The sequence below is a fragment of the Pagrus pagrus genome, assembly GCF_965226575.1.
Source record: "Pagrus pagrus genome assembly, chromosome: 11".
Lineage (NCBI taxonomy): Eukaryota > Metazoa > Chordata > Actinopteri > Spariformes > Sparidae > Pagrus > Pagrus pagrus.
In genome coordinates, this window is record NC_140195.1 from 22405651 (window position 1) to 22432025 (window position 26375).

The following is a 26375-nucleotide window of genomic DNA, read 5'->3' on the forward strand; positions in this document are numbered from 1 at the left end:
AAACAGGCAAGACTGAATAAGGAGGTGATAAGATGTAAGACAAGAAGAGAAAGTGGAAGGCGAGCGAGCAAAGGAGATGTTTCTGAAACCAGTAAATTCACGGATGAAAGAGGAGAGAGAGGAGAAACCGCACCTCTCACTGGAGAGAGAAGTGGAGGCAGCATAGAGAGAAGCCATGAATAATAGGATCGATCTCAGAGAGGGAGATGAAATAAATAGATTAAAGCAAAGAGGTGAGAGACTCCTTAAGAGGAAGAGAACTGAGAATCAAAGAGTGGTGATTATGGATTTGTGTCTGAGTGCAACTGGATGACGAGAGGTGGAAAGGAAGGATGGAAGAACGGAACGAAGGAAGAAAATAGCAAAAATCTAAAGAGAACTCACGTTAACGAGATGGACAAGTGGAATCTCTGTCTGAGGCCCCGGAACATGACGAAGGACTTGGGTGGGAAGGAGCGGGCCGTGACTGTGCAGTATGGACGCTCGTAGCCTCCTGCAGGACACTCGCATCGGAAACCTCCACCTGAAAGCTCCCGACACGTTCCTCCATTACGACACACACCTGGCACACACCTGCCCTGCCGCCGGTCAAACTCACATCGGTCACCTGGGGGTAAAAACAAAAAGAATTGATTATTTCTGAATCTCAGTAGGATTATCAACAACGCTCAAAAACTTCTTTTTTTTTAAACTCACAGTGAGAATGGAAAGCGAAAAGCTCACGAAACTGAGAGAAAACATTACCGATTTTCTCAATAAAGATCCCATTCACAAGTGAGAGCTATTATCAGATTATTATCATTCCAAGAAAATCACATTATTTAATTACATTCACATACTAATGCAACAAGCATTAAGGTATAATTTCCAGGAAGGAATCAATGGAAAGTATCTGGACAGTTTTGCCATTCTAGTGCTTGCTTCACAGAGACTTCAGGCAATTAATTTTCACTGGCGCTGTCCTCATTGAACTCACCGGGAAGTCCATCAAAACAAACACATGCTGTGCAACCAAGCATTGTCCAAAACAGCAGAGGATAACTTTAAATTCCAGTCAAGATGCCGAGGGTTATACATGCTGAATCCAAATGATGGTTGAGAAAAAATATTGTCATGATGTTTATATTTTAATCATTAGACTATGAGCATGACATACTAAATGTTAAATGATGTACTAGAAGAAATGGATACTGAATATGTATCAGTGTGGAATAAACTGTTTATCCTACCCTGAAGCAACTTCTTTGAGTTATACTCCATAAGTGTTCGGATGCTCTACTTGAGGAAGGTAATTTCTTTCATCTCCAACATTGCCTACTCAGAAAACACTGATTCTGCCACTCTAAAATATCAAACATGCAACTAATGCAAGACTACATGTACTGTTGCATAAACACAGTTGACTCCCGTAAGCCTCATTCCTCCATCATGGCTGAGATGGATGTTATAGATACAGTATAATTAATAAGGTTTCAAAACTCTCCTTTTAACCAAGAAATGCAAGACCATTTACCATTTACCATATTGTTAGCATGGTTGAGTTATCTAATAACTGCTCTGTTAAAGCCTAGATGATTTTCAAGTAAGGGGAAATGAGCAGTTGTTTTGTTTTTCTCCAACAAAGAGCTTTAATCAAATAGGCAAGGCATGCATGACTACAATGAGCAGATCTAATGTGTGAACAGCAGGAAAATGATCAGGGTCTACAAACAAACATCATAGAAGTTGACCACATCTTTTCAACTGTATTAACACACAAGTTATACTTTCACAACTGCAATCAGCTGATTGCTTTCTATTCACAGATGCTGTTGCTTTAGGGGCCCTGTGATAGAAGGTTGTGTCACTTGAGAGCTTTCTGGTTCCTGGTTTTCGGACGGATATTTCAAGTGTCTTGAAATTGCGGCAATCTATAAAGCAGTGGCTCTTTTTCGATGTGAACAGCTTGACAGAGTGCTGCTGCTTTCCTTTCCTTTCAGGCAGTAAACTGCTTTCACCACTTTAGATGAAAATTTGTACTTGATTAGATGGTGGAAGCAGCAGGGTGCTGATACCTGAGGAGCAGGAGTAAGAACGACTTACAAAGGACAAACCTTCATCATCCCTCAGATGAACGGTCAGCGCAGTGTACAGTATTTAGAAGAGTGCGTATGCAGAGAAAAAGGGGCGGAAAGTATTTTCCAGCCGACTGCGATTCTGTTGCTTTAGAAGTGTGGAAAAAAACAACACAAACAAATCAGCAGACGAGAATAAACAGATTTGGCTGCCAGTCAAACAAGCGGCAGTCTGAAGAGTCTCTGGAGGCACTAACACCCACGCAAAACACACACACACGAATACACATATACACAATCACCCACATAAAAAAGGTATGTAGGAGTAGACGCTAACCCTTTCTTTTTGGGTTTCACCTTTCCCTGAGCAGAATTGGACACACACATTGTCTGACACTTAGCAGCTGCGCACAAAAACACCCACACCCAGTGGCCTCCATATAAACAGAGCAGACAGGGTTTGAAACTAGCCTTAAGACAGATGGCTCCTTAAGGACCCACTTTAGAACCTGCTGACGGCTCCAAACACACACACACACACACACACACACACACACAGAGTAAGATAACGAATAAACAAACCAAAATTCATACACATTAATAATGGATGCAACACACATTTTTTTCTTTCTCAAACAAAGACATAAACATACATTCAATCTCTAAAAAACAGTCTCTTTCATATTCCCTCCTCGCTCTCTCTCTCTCTCACACACACACACACACACACACACACACACAAACACACACAAAAATCATTGCCCCTGCCCTCGAGGCTGTCGGGTTTTATCATGTAGCTGTTTCTGTTGGCACATTGTTCGTGCTGCTTTTAGATGCCAAAGTACCCACTGGCAGAGTCCTCACATCTTAACAGCCACACACACACACACACACACACACACAACCAGATGACGTCCTCCGGTTGTAAGTCAATAGAAGCCTTCACCTTTCCTCATGATCATTTGGACACAAATATCATCCGACACACACATGGACACACTCTTATACGCAGTCCAAACACAGCCACGACACACACCCGAGGGCAAGTCATGAGCACACAAAAATGCACAAGTCATACACACACAGACAGGCTGAGGGAAAAGCTGTAAAAGCACACACACACACAAACACATGTCTAATACACACTGATACTGACTATCTGTGACACATACAACACAAACAGTATGATGTATTCAGCTGTGAACATTTAGAGCTTCTACAACAATCATCGGTGTAAACTTACCCTCCATCATGTGTCCTCTCCTTCATCTCTCTCATCCCTCTATCCTCCTTCCTCCCGCCAAAACTGAAAGTGCTCAACTTTGAAGACAGCGAGCAAAGGAAGCTTTTATCACACTCTCTGCACTAATGCATATGTCCCTCTTTACTTTGCTCAGTGCCTCAATTGTTTGTGCTTGATCAATTTAATTTGTCAACCTTTCAAACTGAACTCTACTTCCTCGCTTACCTCATATAGCTCATTCTGGTAAAGTGATTCATCCCATATTTTATCCCCTCCATCCATCCAACAATCTCCATGTTTGGGTACAGTAATCTGCTCCTCCCTCCTTTCATCTCAAAGTTAATTTCAGTTTTGCTCCTTTTCTCCACATCTCTCCTCATGCCACCAGGCAGCTGAGATCTGCCAGTTATTGGCTAACAAACATACTCTCTCACACCACCAAATCACCCTGAGGACACACACTCACACACACACACGGGACACCCGGTCACACACCCAGCTCAGCTAACAAAAGCCCAAGGACATTGAAATTATCACATCTGTCAGTCCTGGCTTAGCTTTCTCTCATCCTGTCTCCCCTCTTACATTGCACATATACTTCTATGAAACTGCACACAAGAGGGAACCAACTAATAGGGACACACACACACACACACACACACAGACACACTCTCTCTCTCTCTCTCTCTCTCTCACACACACACACACACACACACCTACAAATGCACCCTAACACAGCACAATTTCCCTGCCTTTGTCTGTTGCACCCATTCATCCGTACAGACCCTCTCATTAATATTGAAATAAATAAATAGACATTAATACTCATGAATTATGCGTGTGGTGAGACCTAAACACACACACACACACACCTACAAAAACAAATGCTGGTCCATTATGCACACCCAGTTGCGCACAGGTTGAGAGCCTGGCAGGAAATAAATTGAGGACGGAGGACAAAAAAACAAAAAAACACACACCGCTGCATGCACACACGCAGCATCAAAAATAAGAACTGCAGACAAAAAAACCTCAGCACACACACAAACACAACACACACACACACACACACACACACACACTCACACTAATTAGAGGAGGTAAAGCAGTGCAGACATGATGTCAGACGGACTCAATGGCGGACTTTTTTTTCTAGGGTTTTGCCCAGACGGTCCGAAGGCGTCAACCTCACCGAGGCACTTGCTCTGATCATCAGTGATGCGAAACATACACACATTTAAAGCTGAACAAACAGTTGCTTTTAGTGTGTAATTCCTCATTCTGCTCAGTGTTCAGACTCACATGGTCAGGCGATGACTAAACAAACAGCGAGTGTCTGATACACAAAAAACACACCCAAGCACTTCATTTACGCACACACAGATGAAACGCACACACCCACCAGACACACAAGAGCCTGCTTAACGCACCGACACAGCCAAACAAAGAAGGACACACACCCACACACAAGAGCTCATCATGCATGCATCCAACTGGTGGAAAGTAACAAGTATTTCCTTATCTATTTAATTGTAATTAATCATTTTCATTTCGTGCCACTTTAATGATGTGTTTTTCAGTGAGCTGTGTAATTGTTTAGTCTACAAAATGTCAGATTTTTCACAAAGTCAACACGTACATTCACAATGACATGAAACAGAAGAGCGGCAAATCCTCACACTGGAAGAGTTGGATAAAGTGATTATTTCAGCGTATTCTACATAAATGAAACAAGTAAATGTTTCTAAAAATCATTGATTCATTTTTTCCTTTCAACCCATCAGCTCATCATTTCAGCAGTGTACTAACAGTAGCTGCTAAAATTAGCTCCACTTCAAACAGCCCCACCACTAAAATGCTGCTTATGTGATTCTTAAGTTCATTTTGAAGTTTTCAGTCAAGTTTGAAACGCTGGAGAAAGAATCTAAATTTCACCACCAACAGATCCACAGACAGACACATCCACTTACACACACACAATCCAAACCACACACCTTGCTATTAACAGCACACAAACTTGAAAATACATTTCAACTTTGAAAACTTCTGACTCTTCTCTGCTTGCATCTTGCCTTTATTGTTTTAAATCTGAGAACTATTTGCAGTCACTTCCTCTCCTCCCTCCTCCTCCTCCAGCTCCTTGTTCCTTCCTTCTTTTTCTATCTTCTCCCCACCTTACATCTCTATATATAAAACACTCCCTTTACTGTTCCTCTCTCCTTCCTCCCTTCATCTCCTTCTACATCTTGCCATTTCTCTTTTCTTTTCTTCCTCTCTTCTTCCTCTATGCCTGGCTTAATGCATTCACACCACCCCTTCATTCACGCAGATGTTTTATTCATCAAAGCCAGTATTATTCAACCAACCCCCCGGCATCTTAGTTTGCTCCGCCCTACCTCCCGCCCCATCGCCCCCTCCTCCCACCCCCAACACATGGTACATCCCTAGAGGCCAATACACTCCCAGTTGCTTCCCTCCTCTCCTTCCTCTTGTCTTGCATCTGTAGGTCCCCTTTCTGGGGCTCTTTTTTCCTCATACACCTCCTCAACCAAAAGGGCGCCTTGAAGGGTAATACAGAGTCTGAGCTCTGGAGAGATGCAGTCAACATATATGACTCTTTACCTTGAGTCAGAATGTCTAATCATAGACTATGGTCTCCTGAAGCTGAACATCAGAGCTTCAGGACATGAGTAGTGATGATGTCATCAGGTGAAAGTGGCCCACTGATCACACTTGGGGTCACGTTCTTCAAGATGTGTCATGTAATTGAGTTTGACTCGAAAGTATGGTTTCCATCTGTGATTCACACAATGCCCTCATGCAAAATAATCACAGCTGCGGTCATACAGTCTCATTAGTTGTCCCATTATTCACCATCTATTGAGCAGCTCCAAGATCTGTATATGGATGACATCATCAGTACAGTTTGTCTCTCTGCTGTCCATCTTAAGAAGAATTTGCTTCTAATGCACAAATAAAAACTGAAGTGAAGAGTAGTCCAGAAACAAATCAGATTCAACAGCTTTAAATGCACTAAAGAGGGCAAATCTGGAAGCACCTGATTCAGTGAACGCACATCTATTTGTAAGTTACTTATTAACTTTGATTTGAACTTTTGAACTAACATCTTCAGCATCTTTGTTTTATTTCTCCTTAATGTTGGCACCCTTTTGCTTTTTCTTACATTTTCTAAATGGCTCTTTACACCTCATCTTTATGTTCTTATTGTTTGAGATCTCTCTGAAATATTCCTCCTCCTCCCACCAAGTTTCCTTTCTATAAACCTGTTTCTGTTTCATTTTCATTGTATTTCCCTTCCATACGAGTTTCTATCAGTCTCAAAGCCTCTCTTCCCCTTTTCAATCTCCTGCCTCTTTTCCCTTCCGCTCTGTGCTTCTCATTTCGTGATGTGCCATTTCCTCCACTTTTACTTTCATCTGCCTCAACCTCCTTCTTTCAAACGATCGGATCCTACATATCAATAACCATCACCTCCCACGTGTATTTCAACTCACTTTAGCTTTCTCTTTCCATTTAATTATTTTGTTCTCCGACCCTTTCATTCCGTCGCTATCTCATGTTCTATTCCTTCTTTCCTATCACATAACCTTTTTTGTTACTTCTGCTGCTGAATACTTTTCACCCTTTTCTTTCTCAACTTGTCAAATTCCTCCTGACAAATGTTCAGCTAAAACAGATATTCACTTTGTATATAAATCTCAACCAATAACATAGAAAAAAGAAACAAACATTTTCTTTGAATATCAAAGACATGTAAAGTAAGTCTTTTAAGTCTGAAAAAATCTGACAGTATTTATGACTGCTGTAAGGGTGAGCAAAGGTATATTGTGCTTCCTTTATGCATCTTAGTTGATGCTGACTTTTGCATAGACCAATGAGACAAAGGTCTGCAATGCAACGTGTCTGATGGAACAATGAGATCGAGCAAAATACTGGGCAAAAAAACACTTTCAACTAACTTTCGACTAACAGAAAGTAGATGGAATCTACATAAAATACTGGAATCACCCTTTAATTTATCTTTTTTTTTCATGACACGAATACCTCCAATAAACACCACAGAGGGGCCTGAGGTATTTGTAGTTCTTCTTTGCCTCCCCCCTCTCCCTCTCCAACTCATTTCCGCAAAACTCATTTAGTCTCCTCTGTCCTTCCTCTCTCACTGTCTAATGCATTCATCCCACCCAACTCAGCAAATCATGCCCCCTGCAGTGTGTTTTCTCAGAAAACTTGCCTGTTTCCAAATCCTGTCTGTTATGAATGTCTCTATTTCCTCTATCTTCACGCTCGTTCCAAACCTCATCCCGGAAACTAAGCGGTTTCATCGCTCTGACTGTTTGGACCACTTACTGCTCTTTTCTTTCACACTCCACAAGGTAATTTATTCTCCTTAAGTGTCCCGTTTCTCTCTCTAACACCTACACACATTCACACACACACACACACAACCACGACCAACACTTTACCATTTTTTAATTTCCCTAAAGTCATTTAGTCTACCTTGCTTTTACTTACACACATACACAGATACGCACACACACACACACACCTTTTTCCCTGTTACCCTGTCCTCAGCTAATTTGGTCTCATTCTTACACACACAACACACACACTTGCAAACTCATCCATTCTATTAATGACCTCTAAAATTGATGTCACTGAGGCTTCTGAATCCATCCTATACCATTATCTCTCTCCCTCCTTCACTCCCCCACTCTCACCCATCCAGCCCGGTATTATCTTGCCCATACAACTCAGGCTTCATCTCTCTCATCCTCTGTCCTCAGACTGTTTTTACTCTCATCACTCTCTCATCCCTCACTCTCAGTCTGTCTTTTCAAATGCCGAATTTCGAACTTCATCTTTTGCGTGTGATATCTTCACACAACACACCCTGCCTTTTTCATGGTGTGAAAAGCGATCTTTATTCAACCTTTAAGGACCTCACTCATCTATTTTTTTTCTCAAATACTGTCACCGTCTTATCGCCCAAAAGCTTGTCTCTGACATTCGTTCTCCTCAATTTTCACATTGAGTCTTATCAATCCAAAACTAATTGAGTTTTAATTTGTCTTCCTTTCCACCCCTGCAAAATGTGCTAACTTTAAATGGCTCCATCCTCTACACAGTAAATTATTACAGTCATTTTATTTGCTACCGTGTTGTGATTAATTCTACAGTAATTAGGTGCATAATTCTTCATTAACGCTATGTATAGGATACATGCTTTCTATGAAGGCTGATTAATTCCTTCATTTAGTCCTTGATTCTGACTTGGGTTTAGTGTTTTACAGTTCAGAGATTTTATTCATTGCATTTGTCTAAAAAACACAATGAAGACAAAAAATGTAAATATGTCTGCCTCAAAAGTCATCATGGGTCGGAATAACACGTTGCTGCTGCACCTCACTTGTATAAAACTATTAGTCTTACAGAGAATTTAAAGTTTCACAACATCAATTTTCTTGGCTTCATTTGGCAGTTGTATGAGTACATAATTAGCTCAGATTAGCTTAATAATTAGCTCTGATTTCATGGCTCAGATCTGCCATTGGGCTTATGTCTAATGTCTACTGCCGAGGAGTTTGCAGACTGTCCGGATAGGTTTCAGTTGTGTCATTAAATTTAAATTTGTGTACTCTCCAAGTTTGTTGAGCCAAAATGACGTTGACATTCACAGTTGGGACTTTCTTTCTTTCTTTCTGGACCTCCTCTTCCGATGAACATGAAGTCTCGAGCCTTAATTCTCTGGTGGTGTGTGTGAGGAGTTTAACAGGTTCAGTATGTACTGTGAGTGTCACAACCGCTGTCCATGGTGCTGATTCTGAAGCTGAGCTCCCCGGCAATACCACCAGAAGGATTAGTTTGCCATGACTGATCTGCCTCATTACTAGAAAAAGTTTAAGAGGAAAGTACCAAGAACCATCACTCAGTTCTCTTGTTTGGTGTTTTAAGTAGTCTACACATGTTATTGATTGACCTGTAATGGTGATGAATGATTTAGAAGGTTTTCTGTATCCACAGCTGTGGAACTGTGTGATACTATGCATTGCTGATACAAATATTATTTTTTATATGAATAGCTTGTTTTTATTGGTCCATGGTTGGTCTTTTATTTATCAATTGATCAGTTGCATTACATAGTTCGTTTAGCTTGTGTGTCTTTTATATATTTGTCTGCTGTGACTTGTCTGACTTAACTACTGAGAGGACTTAGATAAACCTGGATAGAGGAGGGATACTGATAATTGATACTGATTGCCATTCTAGTTTGTCACTGCACCTGGGGGACCAAGCTAGCCTTAGCTAGCTTAACATAGTTATCTAATGTGCCTCACCTGTTGAACTCACTAGATATATTGGTCCAAAACCTGGTAGCTTAGTCTCGAACATGCCAATGCCAACAGCCCTCCATTCCACTCAGTTCTGCCACAGTTAAAAAAGTTCATCATTCAGTTAGTTGAGTGCCTAAGTCCTCAGTCCAATTAGTTTCCCATTTAATGTGGTCATTCCATATATATATCTCCCCTCCTCCCCCAGGTCCTGGGTAGTTTTCCTCCCCCTCTATACCTCCTCTATACTCTACAATTTATCTTGCCAAACATAATTTAGTCTCCCCTTGCTCTGTATTCATTACCCACCTTCATCCCATCCCCCAAAACTAATTCACTCCTCACTTCTCTCTGTCTGCCTACTTCTTCATTCTCTCAGTGTTTCCTTGACCAAACTCATTTAGTCTCAGAGCCTAAAGTTCAATCGCATGTCAACCTACTAAATTTCTTCCCTCTCTCCTTCTCAGTTCCTCACTATTGTTCCAGTAGTTTTTTCTCTCGAGCGTTAAACTCATCCACACCTTCCTCAAAACCAGCATCACTCATCTTCAAAACCCTCACTTCCTCAAGCTTGTTTCCTCTGTGAGTGTGATCTGCCCATCTGCTGGATTAAACTTCTCGGTGTAACATGCGTATCTGCTCTATCACATCCAAGATTAATCTCACCTCTGCCTGCCGCATTTCTACTCTGTTTCCTCCTCCTGTTAGCTTCCTGTTTCTCAGCCTCTCGTGGTGTAAAATACAGCTCACCGCCACATTTTATCTTCTCACAAACCAATTTAGTCTGCATCCATGCTTCTCTCTCTCTGTCTCCCATCTCCTCTTTGCATCTCTCGGCTCTCCGAGGCATATCCCCCCATTATATCTCACTAGAATCTGCATAATGTGCATTTCTCTCCGAGTTCCTTCGGTTTGTGAAAACGATCAGATATCTTCTCTTTCTGTGTATTGTTATCTCTGTCTTTAAGGTTGACTGTCCACTGGGAACTTCTCTTTGTACCACTCAGGTCTTTTTCTTGTTTTCAGGGTTAATGACTGTTGCACATTCCCACGAGCGCTGCAAGCTTTGCATGTTTCAGAGGCAAGTGAGTGCCAGAGGTTAGAAATATTTAAATTCTTATGAGTAAAAGAGGGCAGACCGCAGAGCTTCAGCTGAGTTTAGCCTTGTAGCAGTGGGAGACAGATGGTGCTATAACTTCCCCCTACATTTGATTAAGTCTTAAGTGAGGCACCATGGAAATAGATGGGTTTATATCTAAGAGAAGCAGAGGAATTATTCCATACTTAATATAACTTTTTGCTTCAATCACTTGTCCTAAAACTACAGGCCAAAATCTACTTCACCCGCAGACTCAGATTAAATTCTAGTTTAGGAGCAGTGGTTAATATTTTCAAGTCTCCGAGGCATAATAAGCCAAACAAATGCCCATCGCTAACAAGAACAACAGCTTCCTCACATCACATTGTTCTTTGTGTAGTAAGCAGTTGGACACAGTACGTGCATTTAATGGCCTCTAAAGTCATTCGGTGGACTAGGGGTTGAAACAGATAATGGTTTCTCTCCTGTCTGGTTGAAATACCACGACAGCTGTTTTACCAATTCCTAAACTAATTCTACTTAAAGTGGCAGATGTCTGGTCATGACAAATTAGCAAATGTTCAACCTTTGATATGAGTGGCAAAGAAATAACAGCATAGGTTATGAAACAAGAAGAGACAGGGTTTATAGAGAACATGTTCATAATTTTGAACAGCAGCACAACAATAGACAGGTGTTAGACAGAGATGACTATTTCTGCGTTGGGCTCATACAAAAGGTTTCAAAACACCAGTGGATACTTTATCTATACCACGTAGGAAAAAGAAATCGGTTGCCATAACACAAACACACAACTGACTAACTTCAGTATATCTGAAGCTGTGTTAATGTGGTAAATACAATACAGAGGCCAACAGGTCAAATGCGCTTTTCCTACTATGACAGGTCAAAATGCCTGCTATGAAAAAGGCTTGTGTGCAGATTAAAGCAGCATGGATCAATAGTCTGCCTCACATCTCATTCATTCATCTGAGGAAATCCTTTCACACATCTGTAAACAAAAAAGCTTTTAACGCTGGATTAAGCAACATTTCTACTTTGACCCTGAATTGTAAGACACCCGGATTAACATGCAGTACTTGCTTCCATCAACATGGTTTCATTTCAACCCCCACATCTGAATGGTTTATGACCCCAACTGATGCAGTGTTTCACATAATACTACATCTCAGGGTTTGGCACCACAGAGGTATTGTTAACCTTTCTACACAGCAGGGTTCAGTTTCTAATGCGTAAAAAGTGGCTTTAACCCTCATGTCAAACCTGACTTATCCCGGGGTTAAATGTGTGGTTTAGAGAGGGGGTTAGCCTGAGGTTACGTCTGCCGTGAGATCCTCAGCTTGTCTTTGCTTTAGTCTTTGTAGTGGAGGAGGTGATGAGGCTCAGTGATCCTTAAAGAGTCCAGTTGTAATGGGAGGAAGCATTCGCCAGTACACTTAATGAAAACCATAGGGGCTAAGTCAATGTTATCTTTTAAACCTCTTCTTAATATATAATTTAATTAGAGAGTGTATCCTGATTGTACAGATGTTTTTGTTTTACATATTGACTAGTTTTAACCTATGGTACTTCTAATCTGGACCAGTTTTATGTTTGAGTTTTTCCGTTAGGTTTAAATACTATTAAAAAATGCTCTATAGTGAAAGGTTATTGTCATCATTATATTACACAATTACTGTTACAGAATAGAGGTTTTTATTTTATCCCTTTGACACTGAACAAAAAACCCACTAACGTTCTTTACCTCAAAAAAACAGAAATGCAAGCTAGTCCACTGTCAATGGGAAAGCAGTCAATCGCGTTTTAGCAGGTTTACCAGTGTTTATAAAAACATACACACTAGGTTTGGTGTAAACATGTATTATAATCTTCAGTTTTGATGAGGCATTTCCCTCAGCCAACTGATCTACACTGGATGCTCTTCCCAATCACTTTGTATGATTCAAGATGAGTGAACTCTTTCTACATGAAACATCTGGCATTTCACAAATCACACCTGAATCTGTCTGTGCAAACCTTCTGTTCCAGGCTGAAAAATATTTCTCAGTCAGTGGAAAATAAAAGTTTCCTGTGTCGGTCTAAACCCCAGGCTTAGCTCCTGCCTGTGAGAGCGATCCATAGAGTTCCAGGGAAAGGCAATTCAAAGCCACAAAGAGCGTATGCAGGGATGGATGAAGGCAGGTTGGATGGAAAAATGAAAGGGAAAACGAATGAGGGAGAGAGGAAACTTGGTTGGGAGACGTCTGGAGATTTCCGTGTGTTGCAGAATCAATTCGTCCCCGTTTATCTGTTCTCCTCCTCCTCTTCCTCCCACTAGCCCCAGGCGTTGACAAGATACCGCAACACCCGACGCCTACGCAGGAAAAGCACAACACCGACTACCCAGTACCCATCTGATTCCCCTTACTCTACCACTCACCTCTTACCCTCCATCCCCCCCAACTCTCTCATTGCTCTCAGAAGTCTCTTGTCCCATCTCCCCCCTGCAGCAGCTTTCCTTCCAAGTTATTCTCGCTGAATTCATTTGTCTCCCTTGTCTCTCATATTGCTGTCATGCCCGTCTCTTATCCGTCATCTCTCTTGCTCCGGTGTTTGCGCTCTGTCCCTCTCCTGACCCATCGTCTACTCTTTCTTTATAATTATCTCTATCACTCTTACTCTCCCTCACAGTTTTTCTCTCCTCCCTTTTCTCACCTATTATCCATTATCTACTTTCCTCATGTTTTACCATTCCCGCTGTCTCTTTCTTTCGGCACCTACACACTTAGCAAATTTGCAGGTTCATTGCACAGACTGTACGATATCAACTCGGAGATATGTCCGAATGTGCGATTAATGTCTGCTGAATCGGAGCAGAGACAGAAATAAATTCAAGGAGAGACACGTCATCTGTCATCCAAGCTTTCCTGAAGCATTAGCACTTTTTTGTTGTTTTTGACCTAGAAGAAGACTTTACAATGATCAAGCAGCAGTAATCTGAGTAATTTCAAGTCACAATCTGATTGGTCTGTTTGTAGGCGTGGGTCATAGCAGCAGTCAGTTATAAGAATTTTTTTGGACATTGTCAGACATTTTGACAGAGCCAATCTTATGGTTGCCAAAACTCCACATCAGCCGTTAGTAGATGTGTCTCACAGTGTGATCTAGGACCACAAATCTGGACTGATTTCACCATATTATCTCTTTATTATAAAGCTCACTGCTATCACCCAAAACCCGACAGTGTATACATATGTGACCTCTCTATTATCTATCTATATCTTTCACCTCATGATTTTATTTCCTCTTCCCCTTCAATTTCCCTGTTTCCCTTACCCCATCACCCCATCTTTCTCTCAGTTTCTGAAACTTTCCTGACTCCCTCCATCTCTCTTTCACTTACTTTCCATCATTCTCCATTCTCTGTTTTACTCCACCCTCCGGCTCACACTATGTCTCGTTCTACCTCAAATTTCTCTTTTGCTCATTTCCTCTCTCTCTTTATCTCTCTTTCTGTCTGCCTCGGTGGGAGTTTGGAAAACACTCTGTCTCTCTCATGAAAGAAAAGAGTTGCTTCACTCCCCCAGCTCGCTTTTGATTCGAAATAAAAGGCAATGCGAAATATCCCCCAGACGCACACACTGACATTTATAGCATCTATCCTCTCCTACATCCACTCAATGGCTTGAAGACTGAAGTAATGCAGCAGTATGAGGGGGCAGAAAAACAGGAGGAGGCGGAGAGAGAGACAGACGGAGAGCGAACAATTTAGTCCAGAGTACTATTGGGAAAGGTAAGAAAGAATGAAAAGTGTGAGAGAGAGGGAACAAATTAGTTTGGTGTCATTAAAAAGGAGTGAGGGTGGATGGTAGCAGTTTGTGTTTGTGTGTGTGTGTATATAAAAGACTAAATAACAGGCAGAGAGCTTCGGAGGAGGGAGCTCTCCCAAGAGGCGGTGTGTGTGTTTTCATGTTGTTCAGCTCAACTTGACAAAAGAGTGAAAACAGAGTAGATCAAAAGGCAGTCAGTACGGGACATGAACAAAGACGCACAGTCAAGTCAGATTCAGTTTACCAGGTTGGAGTTTAAGGCTACAGGGAAACACAGAAGCACACACTGCACCCCGTCCTTATCTCTTCAAATGCCATCCATCTCTTCATATCTGAATTCATAACTCAATTCAAACAGCTGACATAAAGTAATCACCAATAAGATATACCCTCAAACGACTTTTCAATGGGTTTATCATTGGAAAAAGGATGTATCCTTCAAAACCAAACTCAAAACTCCACTTAACATCCACTTAAAGGTTTCATGTTTTCAAAGTGCCAAATATGTTTGAATTTGCACATAAATGTATCAACTTGATACAGTTTTCATTCAATTGTGACAGTGCAGCCATTCAGAACACTATGCTGGATCTGCTTATTTCACTTAGTATAAGATGGTAATAAAGTATTGACACTGAAGCATATGTGACATTGAAATGTATGAAAAGGGTGTTTTTTCTGACTTTGAAGCTGTTCAAAGAGAAAGTGATAAAGTGATGTAAAGCAATGAATAAAGAAGACATTTTAACAGGTACAGCTGACTGTGCTGTGAGTTCTTTAAAATAAAGGAATAATTCAAGGGCAAAGTTAACAGGAAAGTATGAGTTGATGCTGCTATTCTCACATATAGTTTGATACCGCTCAGTGTAAGGCAAGGTAAATACAGTATATTATCTAAACTCAACAACAGGATTATGACTTTTAGCATTTATGATTAAATTTCAAGGCTTGCACTTGATGATTAATCAATTAGGTGTTAACTATTAAATTAAGCATCAACTCTTTTGGTAACCAATTAATCAGCTTGAGTAATTTTAAGAAAAAGTCAAAATTCTCTGATTCCAGCTTCTTACATGTGAACACCTGGTTTCTTTACTCGTCTATGGCAATATCTCTGTGGTTGTGAACAAAACAAGACATCTGAGGATGTCGTCTTGGGAAACACAGATCAAAATATTTCACAATTTTCTGACATTTTAGAAACCAAACTACTAATTGATTTATCGCAATATTAATGAATTGATTACTCGCAATGACAATATTTGTTAGTTGCAGCCCCCCACAAATTTATAAAATACAGATGAGCAGCTTATGCATGTTAATCGAGTCAAGCATACTCATTGAGTATAGCATACTTATGTCTTATAAGTGCAAAAAAACCCATCCAATTTAAAGCCATATGTCTATCCATAAAACCAAACAAAATGAGCCAAATTTACCGCAGACAAACACACAGTCTCTCTCCCTGCTCACCTGTGTAGTCTTCACGGCAGATACAGGTGTAGCCTCCCTCTCTGCGGGCGCACACCCCTCCGTTCAGACAGGGGTTGGAGTAACACAGGTTGATCTCCGTCTCACAGTAATCGCCTGTGAAGCCAACTGGGCAGCGGCAGCGTAAGCCTGCGATGGGGTGGATGGGCCGGAACAAGATGGAGGGCGAGGAGATGAAAGGGGCAGAGCTGTTGAAGCGTAGCACCGAGATGCACTTCATGTAGTTCTGGCACGGCTCACGCAGACACACATTGTCGTCGAATGGGAGGACCTGGAGTGATGGGAGAGGAGAGAGGAAACAAGTAGTCATTGTGAAGAATGGTACTGCTGTGTGAACATGTACATGGTAATTTGCTGTTTTAGGTGTTCCAGATGGTGTCTCAATTCACATCAGCTTCCACTACACTAGTTTTCACTGCACAGCATACTCACCATACTATAATTGATGGTGTGTTCCATCACTTTCTCACTAGCTGAAACATGCAATAGGCTTTTTCTTACATATCCTGACTTGTTTGTTCCAGAAAGCCATGCAAGCAGGAATCGAAAAAGTAGTCAGATCATTTACTTGAGTAAAAGTAGTTAGTACCAATACAACAATGTAAATATATTGCATAGCAAGTAAATTCCTTCAGTCAAAATACTGCTTCAATGAAAGTAATTAAGTATTATGAGCAAAGTGTATCCAAAGTATCATATTATACGAATTCTTTCTGCAGAGAAATAGCTCATGTAAGGGGTATGTTATCATAACGTTATTTTTAGATTATAAATACTAAAGCATCAATAAGTAAGCATAATTTTACTGTGGTAGCTGATCCAGAGGAGCTTGTTTCCTTTATCTACAGGCCTTTTGTTTAAGCCATAACAACACATTTTATTTTATACGCTTAGAACTTACTGTTTAGTTGTATAGTTTTAATCTGAATAGAAGCTATAAACTGCAGCTTTCAGACAAAAGCAGTGGAGTAAAAGGTACAATATTTCCTCCCCTGAAATGTAGTGAAGTGCCTTGAAAAGTCAAGTAGGACCCCCTTAAAAAAAATAATAAAGGATGCAATAGGATGCGATTTCAGCAATCTGACGAGCAGGGGGTTCCCAACACGTCACACACACAGACCATGGAGTGACACCGCCAAGCTGCGGCGTTTCACTGCACCACCGTATGCTTGCTATGCGTGTGTAGCATACACGTCCACAGGCAACATGACAAATATGGCAGGACATCTTCGCAGGCATCATTAAGAAGTAGACTTAACTGAGAAAACAACACCACATATTATATATATATAGATATATGTCACCACATATTGGACGTTTTGTTGTAAACTTGAATGACATCTGTTGTAAAGAGTGCACATTGCAGTTACAAAAAAAGAGTCACTAGACAGGTCGACATGGTCAGTGTCAAGATAACTGTCGACCCAAAAGCCAATAAAAAATGCATCTCAGCTGGTAACTGGTAGATGTTGACTATCTTACTACCAAATTTAATATTTTTGGGATTTTTAGTTAATTTTCAACTCCACTGAAGCAATAAACCTTTTCCACTGTGGCTATATTATAGATAAACACAGAGGTTATTAATGGCATTAATTAGTGTTCTGTTACAGACACAGGTACAGAGCCTGAATTAATATGATCAGCAGCACCTGTGTTTAAGGTTGCCTGCTATTTCATGTGAAAATGGCTGCTGTGAAAAAGCGCTACTGATAGGAACCTTCTGAGAGGCTAAGTAATAAAAGAAAGTGAGAAAATACAGTCAAATCAAAGGCTGGTGGAGCAGAAAATAGACTTCAGCTCTACTATTAATTAAACTAAATAGTTTTAACTTTAAACCTTTTAACTTCAATTGCATGTCATCATGCTACTGCTAACCTTGCTGAGAAAACGGTCGTGATTTTCGACTTAAAGCGTGGACAGAAAAAAACCCTAAGTAATATCCTTTGTTTGGATTTAATTTATTTACTCAATGAAATCTTTGTAAATATCGTCCTTTTATTGTCGGGCTGCCATGGTCCAGGTGAAAAGAGCCTTTGGGTTGATGAAAGTATTGACCTGCTCATAAGCTGCCTCTAAATATCACCGTGGCTCCAGGGAGTGCTCAGGGTCGTGTCAGCCCTGGGTTGTGACTCTCAGGCTTCACATGTAAGTGCTGCTCTGTCCACTCTGAATGGTGTAAGCATGCAGGCTAACATTTGCCACCTAAATTTCAGAATGGATTTCATGCTGATCCATTCAATATAACTGTTGAAATGTTTAATCACGTAATTTAAGATGTAAAACGTATTCTGTTGTCATGAACGCCTCCTTGGATGCCCTATTAAGTGGTGTACAATTACTGCTCTATCACACTGAGATTCACTGCTAGTGGTCATCTTTATTTATTTATTCATTTGTTTGTTTTTCTGCCTTGTAAAACCATAAGCTTTCCTGTGGACTGTTTTTACTGTTCCTGCTGAGGTCACTGGATCAGATGTATCTGCAGGATTGTGTCGCCTTAGACGGTAAGAGGATATAGATTCAGTTTGCATGTGTTTATGTGTGTTTGTGTGACAGCCCCTGTTGAAAGGTCACATACATTTGGCCTTAAACTATGTATCTCTTGACATCGCTGTGCCCTTCATACATCTTTTCTCCTTCCTGTGGAGGCTCTCCCTTGTTCGTCTCTATCAAAGCATCTCTTGTGCTATGAAGGTGTGTAAGCTTGTGTGTTACTGATGTGCTTGTTGTGTCCAGGTGTGTGTGATTTCATGCGTGAGAGCGCTCATATCAGTGTGTTGCTGCATGGTCCCATATGGCTGCGTTGGCATGGCATCTGTATATTATTATCAGTTCACATGCAATATGCTCCAGAGACTGTCTCTTAAGATGCATGTGTGTTTGCACAATGTGTCTTACTTTTGCATGGCATGTCCTGTTACATGGACCCCTGATTTCCAGCTGCTGCACACGTGTTCATGACTGCAGACATGTGACTGACTTCTCTGAGAATGATCATTTGATATGAAGATTTGATAATATTTTTGTTCTTGTGTCTGTTTGGATTTTAAAGAGCACCATAATATGTGTTTGGTATGTGTATTCATATATGTAAATGTGAACTAACCTCCATTTGTGTCAGTGAGGTCAACCGCAGCCTGTTCAGGTACAGCTGTTCCTCCAGGGCCTCGGAGGGGAAGAAGAGTCCGCCCGGCAATGCGGCAGAGAAGCTGACATTCAGGATCCCTCCCGGCGCTGCGTCCAGATCCGGCTGGATGTTGAAGATGAAAACATCCTCGACAGGCACAGAGAGCACGGCCGATACGCCTTCCAGGAAGTTACCCAGCAGCGGTGACAGGAAGTGCTCCTGGGACATGTTCTGTAAGCGGACCGTGACACTGCTGCCCAGCATGTCCTCGGTAATGATGAGGACGCGGAGAACGCACGGGGCTGAAATGCTGTGGACGCCGTCTGAAAAGTTAAAGAAGAGAGTGGAGGAGAAAAAAAGGTCAGGTCGATGTTGGAAGAGGACATCGAGTGATACAAAGGTGTGAACAGGTGAAAGGAGAGAGATAGATGAAGGGGGAGGAACAAGGGAGGAGGGTCAGGGACAACAGGGATAAAGAGCAGAGAGAAGGAGGTGAAGAGACATTGATAAATGAATGGGAGCCAGAGAGGAAGGATTACAGAGAGGAAGAGAAGAGGTGAGGAGGTCACAGCAGTATTGTGAGACATGCAGCTTAGATCACTGTACATGCAGGACTCTGTCTTGCTACTGTACATGTTGTCATACATTGTGGACATACATTCACACCAACACACATACAAATGCAAGAGAAAAGTCCAGGATCATTTTCGAGACTGCCTTGTGTAATTACAGCTTAAAAAGGCAACACACACATATCCTCCTAAGACCCGGCAATTCATTTTTGCCCCCTGTGGGGGACATGAGTCTGAGACCTCTAACTCAAGCACCATTCATGCAATCTATTTGAGTCAGACTGTATTGTCTAGAGGACATCCTGGGCAGTGTAGTGGAGCAGTTAACAAATCTAAAAAGTATTTATACAATGCAAAAACTACATGTGTACAAATAGTACAGACGGACATCACTAATGATGGCAATGGGGGAGTGATAGTGGAAGGATTGTGTATATTGGACCGACTGTATGTCAATGTAAGGTGAACTTATAAATTACCCATGAACATGTGTATTTTTTCAGCCTTGTCCATTTGTTTGTTGGTTGGTTTGTCAGCACCATTACACAAAAACTAAACAGAATTCCACAGAACTAGGCTGGAGGACGGGTCTCAGCCCAGAATAAACCCCATCAGCCTTTGGTTGTGGTTCCATTCTCACTTTCTTCAAGATTCTGAGATTTTTGTTAATTTCTCAACGAATAATGGATCTTGATGAAAAAAATCAGCTGTCTTTAGGTGGTTGGTATGTATCTGTGAGTACAATCTGATGGGTGGTTTACAGGGCTACCGAGTTTGATATTGGTTTAGGCTTGATTGAATTAAAGGAGGCTGTTGGGCCTTGGCGGAGGTATGCGCTCTACTGAGCGCCATTTAAGTTTAAATTGTCTATTTCATGGTTGTTTTTATTTTATTTATTTTTTATATATTTTTATATATATTTTCACGTTGAATGGTTCATATATATAAGATGTTACAGATATTGTAATCCCTTAGTAAAAGAAAGAAATGTCAATCTATGTTGAAATTTTGAAATATGAGAAATTACCAAACAAAGATTAGTTCTCAAAGAATGCCGTGTTTTACAATGAACTTAACAGTTCAGAGTTATGTTGCTACTTAAGTGATCAAACTTGTACTAGAGGCTATTAAAAGTCAAAACACTGCCAATAGCACCATTATAGTGGAGTCAGTCTTCCACAGAAGAGAAACAAACACAAATTCACACACACACACACACACACACTCAAACGTATAGTTAGAGCTGTCAAAGATAATGAACTATAATTCAGTGTGCTATTTAAACTGAGTGAACGAGGGGAGAGAAGTGCTCAGTACAAGTACTCTGATGTTTGAATAATGTAATGGAAAGTAAGTTTGTTCTGGCCAAATTGGAGTCTTTACACAAAGTATGTAAGAATTGATCTGCTGTGAATGAAGTTTCCACTTTCAGTAAAAGATGTTTCACTCCACCACCCTACAGCCTGTGTTAGTGGCTGACATGTACGAGTTGTGACCCAAATCTGTAACCTGTTCACTTCCATTTGCTGTAAAATGTGCCTTAATTTAGCCATACCCAGACCGAAATATTATCTTTCTCACAGCCAGCAGTATTTGTTTTATTTTCTGTTTAGTCATCATCTGCACACACAGCCAATTCCCCAGTGGACCTTCATGGCAGGCATCAGATGTGGTCGATGACGGGAGATTTATTTTGTAAGTATGGTCATTTTCTGAAATCCAACTAGCCATTGTCAGCAAAGATGATGCCATTCTTATTGTTCCAGTAAGAAAGGAAAAAAAAAACGGATCTATATTTGTGAGCCAGGAAGTTGGTTTCAAATCCTGTGCATGTGATTGAAACAAGCCACAGAGAGATACAGAGAGAGATGGAGAGGGATCACTGAGTGCCCTCATGTAGTACACATCCCTCTCATCTCCCCATCAAGTCACATTCAGCTTTGGTTACAAATTTAACACGGCACTGCTTTTCTCTGAGTTCATATGAATCGCAGCAGGTCACAACCCCCGCAAACAGAACAATATCTGTTTCAACAACAGCCACAAGACACGTTTCATCTACGCGGCATTCAAACACAATCCAGTGCTGGGCGGCTGCAGCGTACACTGTAAAGCAAGTCGGTGCGACAAGCTGGCTAATAAGCTATCAAAGAACACAAATGCACATAACCACACCGGCATGAGGAGGCAATTTTCCTGCAGCGGCAGCGAGGCGTTGCAGGGGTGAAGCAGGGTGAACGATAAGGTGGAGAGAATGAAAGAGTGAGAATACAATACATGAGGAGTCTTGATGGAAAAAGAGAATGGCAAGTGGTGGAAAGAATGAGTGAGAGGGAGAAAAGGAGCACGGCAGCCATGGGTGGATGGCGAGGGGTGAAATGGAAAGGCAGAGGGAGGATGTTGACAGAGGGAAAGAACAGAGAGGCGACGGAGGGTGAAGGAGAGCGAGGGGGTTTATTAAAAACTGGAAAAAGCAAAGGATATGATGGAGGAGGGCGAGAGATGAGAATTGAGAAAGAGAAGGAAGGCCTTTAACCAGAGATTAATTAAAAGAGAGAGAGGAAAAGAGAATACTTATAACTCACAAATAGGGAATCAATAATAATGCACTTCTTAAGTATTAACGTCAATAATTGATTGATTATTGATGTTCACTTCTGCCCTTTTGCTAATACTGTAGTGAAACAATTTGAGAGCACCGATATAACGGTTTGTCCAAAGTAAATTAATCAATTTATTTCGTCAGTTATAACTTGTTACTGATTGGCTGTTGACAAAACATGCTTCAAAATAAAAACAGACAGAAAGGAAGAAAGGAGCAAAGGAAGCAAAGAAAAGGTAAAAGAGACAAAATAATCACAGTAAAATGGAAGTATATTAGAGGGAGAGCAGGATGTAGGCAGAAATATAAAGGAGAGCAAGACTGAATAAATGGAGAAAGAGAGGTGGAGAGATGGGGGTTGGGTTCGGTGGCAGCTGGTTTGATTACCGGATTATGAGGAGCCTCACTCCCTCCTGACCTCTAACACACAGGCGCACACACACACACACACACACACTAAAATCCAGAAACCCATGTAATAAATGAACAGCCAGAGGAAGGAGCATTATGAAGGGCCAGAGGAGAAAAACTCCCACAGAAAATCATCAAGGATTCATACAGAGCCAAGAACTAGATAGAAAAATTTAATGATAGCTGGTTAGACCGATTTTAGGTTTGACTCTAACATAACATATAGTGTTAGGTGAAGTAATTAAATGCGACCTCGTCTTGTGGGGCTAAAAGCCGGCTTAATTATCAGCCTCTGGATCAGGATGCAAAGACGGAGCAGTAATTGACGCCGATCTCCCATTGTCATTGAAATGAGACAGGGATCTATGAAAAGACTCTGGATTATCTGATGTAGAGCCCAGTCTCACACACACACACGTGGGCGACACACACATCCATCAAAAATCTCCACACACACATAAAATACAGTTGTAAAGACCATCATTGACTCTAACTTTAACCATCAACATGCCTAATTCAAAACATTTCCATCCATTTATCCAGGGTCGGGTCGCCGCGGCAGCAAGCTAAGCACACACGCGCTTCTACCCTGTAATGTTGTCTGGCTCCTCCTGGGGGATCCAGTGGTGTTCCCGGGCCAGATGATATGTATAATCTCACCAGCGAGTCCTGGGTCTAACCAAAAGGTCTCCTCCCAGTTGGAATGCCCCAAAATCCTCCAAAGGACAGTGCCCAGGAGGCTTCCTAATCAGCTGCCCGAACCACCTCAGCAGGCCCCTTCTGACGCTGGGGAGCAATGGCTGTCCTCTGAGCTCCCTGCAGATGTCCAGGCTCCTCACCCTGTCTCTAAGGCTGAGCCCAGTCACCCTATGGAGGAAACTCATTTCTGCTACTTGTTGAAGTTTGACAGCTAAATTGAAAGCTTTGCCTTCCAGCTCGGCTCCCTCTTCACCAATCTACATGTCTGTCTCACACTCTTCTACCATCCCTCGTGAACTAACTCCTTTACTTGGGACAGCAGCTTAACCTTAAGGGGAAAGACGCTTATTTGCCTCCTTGTCGACGAGATAGATAGAAGATCAATGCCAGTCTGACGTCTGTATGGTAAATATGAAGCTGGAGCCAGGAGACGATTAGTTTAGCTCAGCATAAAGAGTGGAAACATTATTTTTCTCTGTATGAAACCGAGCAGGAAGTTATATGCAAGTCATTCCCTGTAAAACAACACCTTTTTCACATAAACTAACTGTCTCCTGGCTTTCCAGCTTCATATTCAGCATATAAACATGAAAGCGGTATCAATCTTCTCCTGGAACTTTCAGCAAGTAAGCGAATGAGCATATTTGCCAAAATGTCAAGTCTTAACAGTCCTTTGAGGAAGTGAGGCCCAGATGAAATGTCACATCGGTTCTCAAACAGATAGACTAGAGGTACAAAAGCACACACAAAAACACACCCAATCCATCTGCACCATGGTGGTTTGTGTTTTTGTTGACACAATGTTTTTTATTGCCATGTTAGTCCCCTGTGGACTTTGTGCTTCACTGTTTTCTGATAAGACAAAAAAATACAACCATTTCTTCTGCCAGGCAAACTCCCAGTGGGCTCCTAGAAATCCCCTTCGGTGGCCCACGGGGGACAATAGTGACTTTCAAACAGGAATATTTGACAACTCAACAAAACATGTAACAGGCTGAATGAAAAACGATCCTCAGTAAGTATCAGTGCCCAGTTTGCCCTGACAGTTTGTAACTTGACTGTGATTTTATCAGCCTTCAGAGGTATTTTGGCCACAAGCAGCCATTTAATTCTGACAGTAAACCTGGCACACACACATAAACACACACAGTAAAATATTTTTATTTGGCTTCCCCTCATGGCTACACTCTGGCTAATTTGGACAACCTGCATCATCACAGGGATCTTCACTAATATGAAGCCATTTGGAGGCTCGAAATAAAAAGACAAAGAACAATTCAAGCTAAATGGCTGTTTAAGCAATTACAACCAACACAGGTACATGCTCCGACGTGATTATTACAGTTCTGCCGAAAACAACAAGTCAGAAACAATAAGTCTCAAGACATTTTTCACAAATTTCTGTGAGGTGGTTTTTGTTTTGTTTTTCACAAGTTAACCAACTGAGGATTGTTGTTACAGGGCAGGAATCTGCAGAAGTCTGGCACTAAACCTAATTATAATGTTTCCTGCTGTGTTAAAAAGCATGTTTTACCAAAAGCTCAGTAAGGGAAAGGAAAGTATTTAAAAGTGAATAAGTTTTATGAACTGTACGTAGAGATCTCGTACTTCACCTCAAGTTTGATTTAAAGCACAGCTTAAAGTTTAAAACAGAAAAAATAAAGGGTGGGAGCTCTTTGGATATGCATATACAGCATGTAGACAAATCACAAGAAAACTCTGAGGTGCTGTCTTTATTGTCACAGCATGATTATGTTGGACATTAAAAACAAACCCTTGACGCGTTTCGGCATCGAGCCTTCGTATGAGAGTCAAACAAGGTCAAAAATGGTTTGAGACCCTGCTGAAGGCTTAATGTCAAAACACGTCAGAGTTTGTCAAATACGTGCGTACATGAATACAGGAGGGAATATTACTTTGAAATAGTGTTGTAGTACTCGAGATCGTTCTTAGTCTCAAGAACACTTTTTCAAGGTCTCGGTCTCATCTCCGAATCAACTGCATTTTTGATGATGGAGAATGAAGAGGAACTTTCATTGTTTTACTTGAACTTTCAACTTACTTTGTTGTCTGTGTGTGGTTTTATGAATGTGGATCTCTTAGATCTACCTTAGTCTTGGTCTTAACTCAGTCTTGTCCTGCCTTAGTCTTGTTCTTAACTCAGTCTTGACCTGCCATAGTCTTGGTCTTGACTCAGTTATGTCCTGCCTTAGTCTTGGTCTTAACTCAGTCTTGTCCTGCCTTAGTCTTGGTATTGATTCAGTTTTGACCTGCCTTAGTCTTGGTCTTAACTCAGTCTTGACCTGCCTTAGTCTTGGTCTTGACTCAGTTATGTCCTGCCTTAGTCTTGGTATTGACTTCATCTCAACCTCTCAAAGTCTCGGTCTTGTCTCGGTCACGATACACTCTGGTCTTGGTCATGACTCAGTCTCGGTTTAGGTGGTCTTGACTACACACTGCTTTGAAATGTAACCTTGACTGTAATATTTGTATCAGATTCCCTTGAGTTGATAAAAACCAACAGAGTCAGAGAACATTATTGACTAAATAAATCATGAAACTGGTTCTCAGTTGGCTCTCAGACAACATTTTGAAAAGGCCAAATGTTGGTCTGACAGCGCACATGTACTGCTGTATCTTACAGAAAAACCTAAAATCATTTGGAACAAATTATTATACTGTATAGTTAAATGGTGAGTTGGCTACTTCAGAGCCAAATATATTCATTGTAACCTAAAGATATTAACCCCCGAAATGCCAATACATACCACTGACAATATATAGAGAGAATAAAGTGTGTACAAGGACATGCAGTAAGTCATCTATCCTCTAATCCCTACAATAGCTTTTGGGACTGTGACGTGTCAATCATTTTGTCAGCATATACAGTAGCTCCCATCTGTAAGACGACT

The 26375-nt window shown here is 41.2% G+C and overlaps 1 protein-coding gene across 1 annotated transcript in view; it reads right to left on the reverse strand.

The window, feature by feature from the left end:
• The window catches only part of celsr3 (cadherin, EGF LAG seven-pass G-type receptor 3), a 110758-nt gene that overhangs the window by 61537 nt on the left and 22846 nt on the right, over positions 1 to 26375 (reverse strand). Inside the window, exons 2-4 of the mRNA XM_084366607.1 lie at positions 19159 to 19502; positions 16032 to 16320; positions 385 to 607 (exon numbers count right to left, since the gene is read on the reverse strand). Of these exons, the coding sequence (XP_084222733.1) occupies positions 385 to 607; positions 16032 to 16320; positions 19159 to 19502 (856 nt within the window). The remainder of the gene's footprint in view (positions 1 to 384; positions 608 to 16031; positions 16321 to 19158; positions 19503 to 26375) is intronic.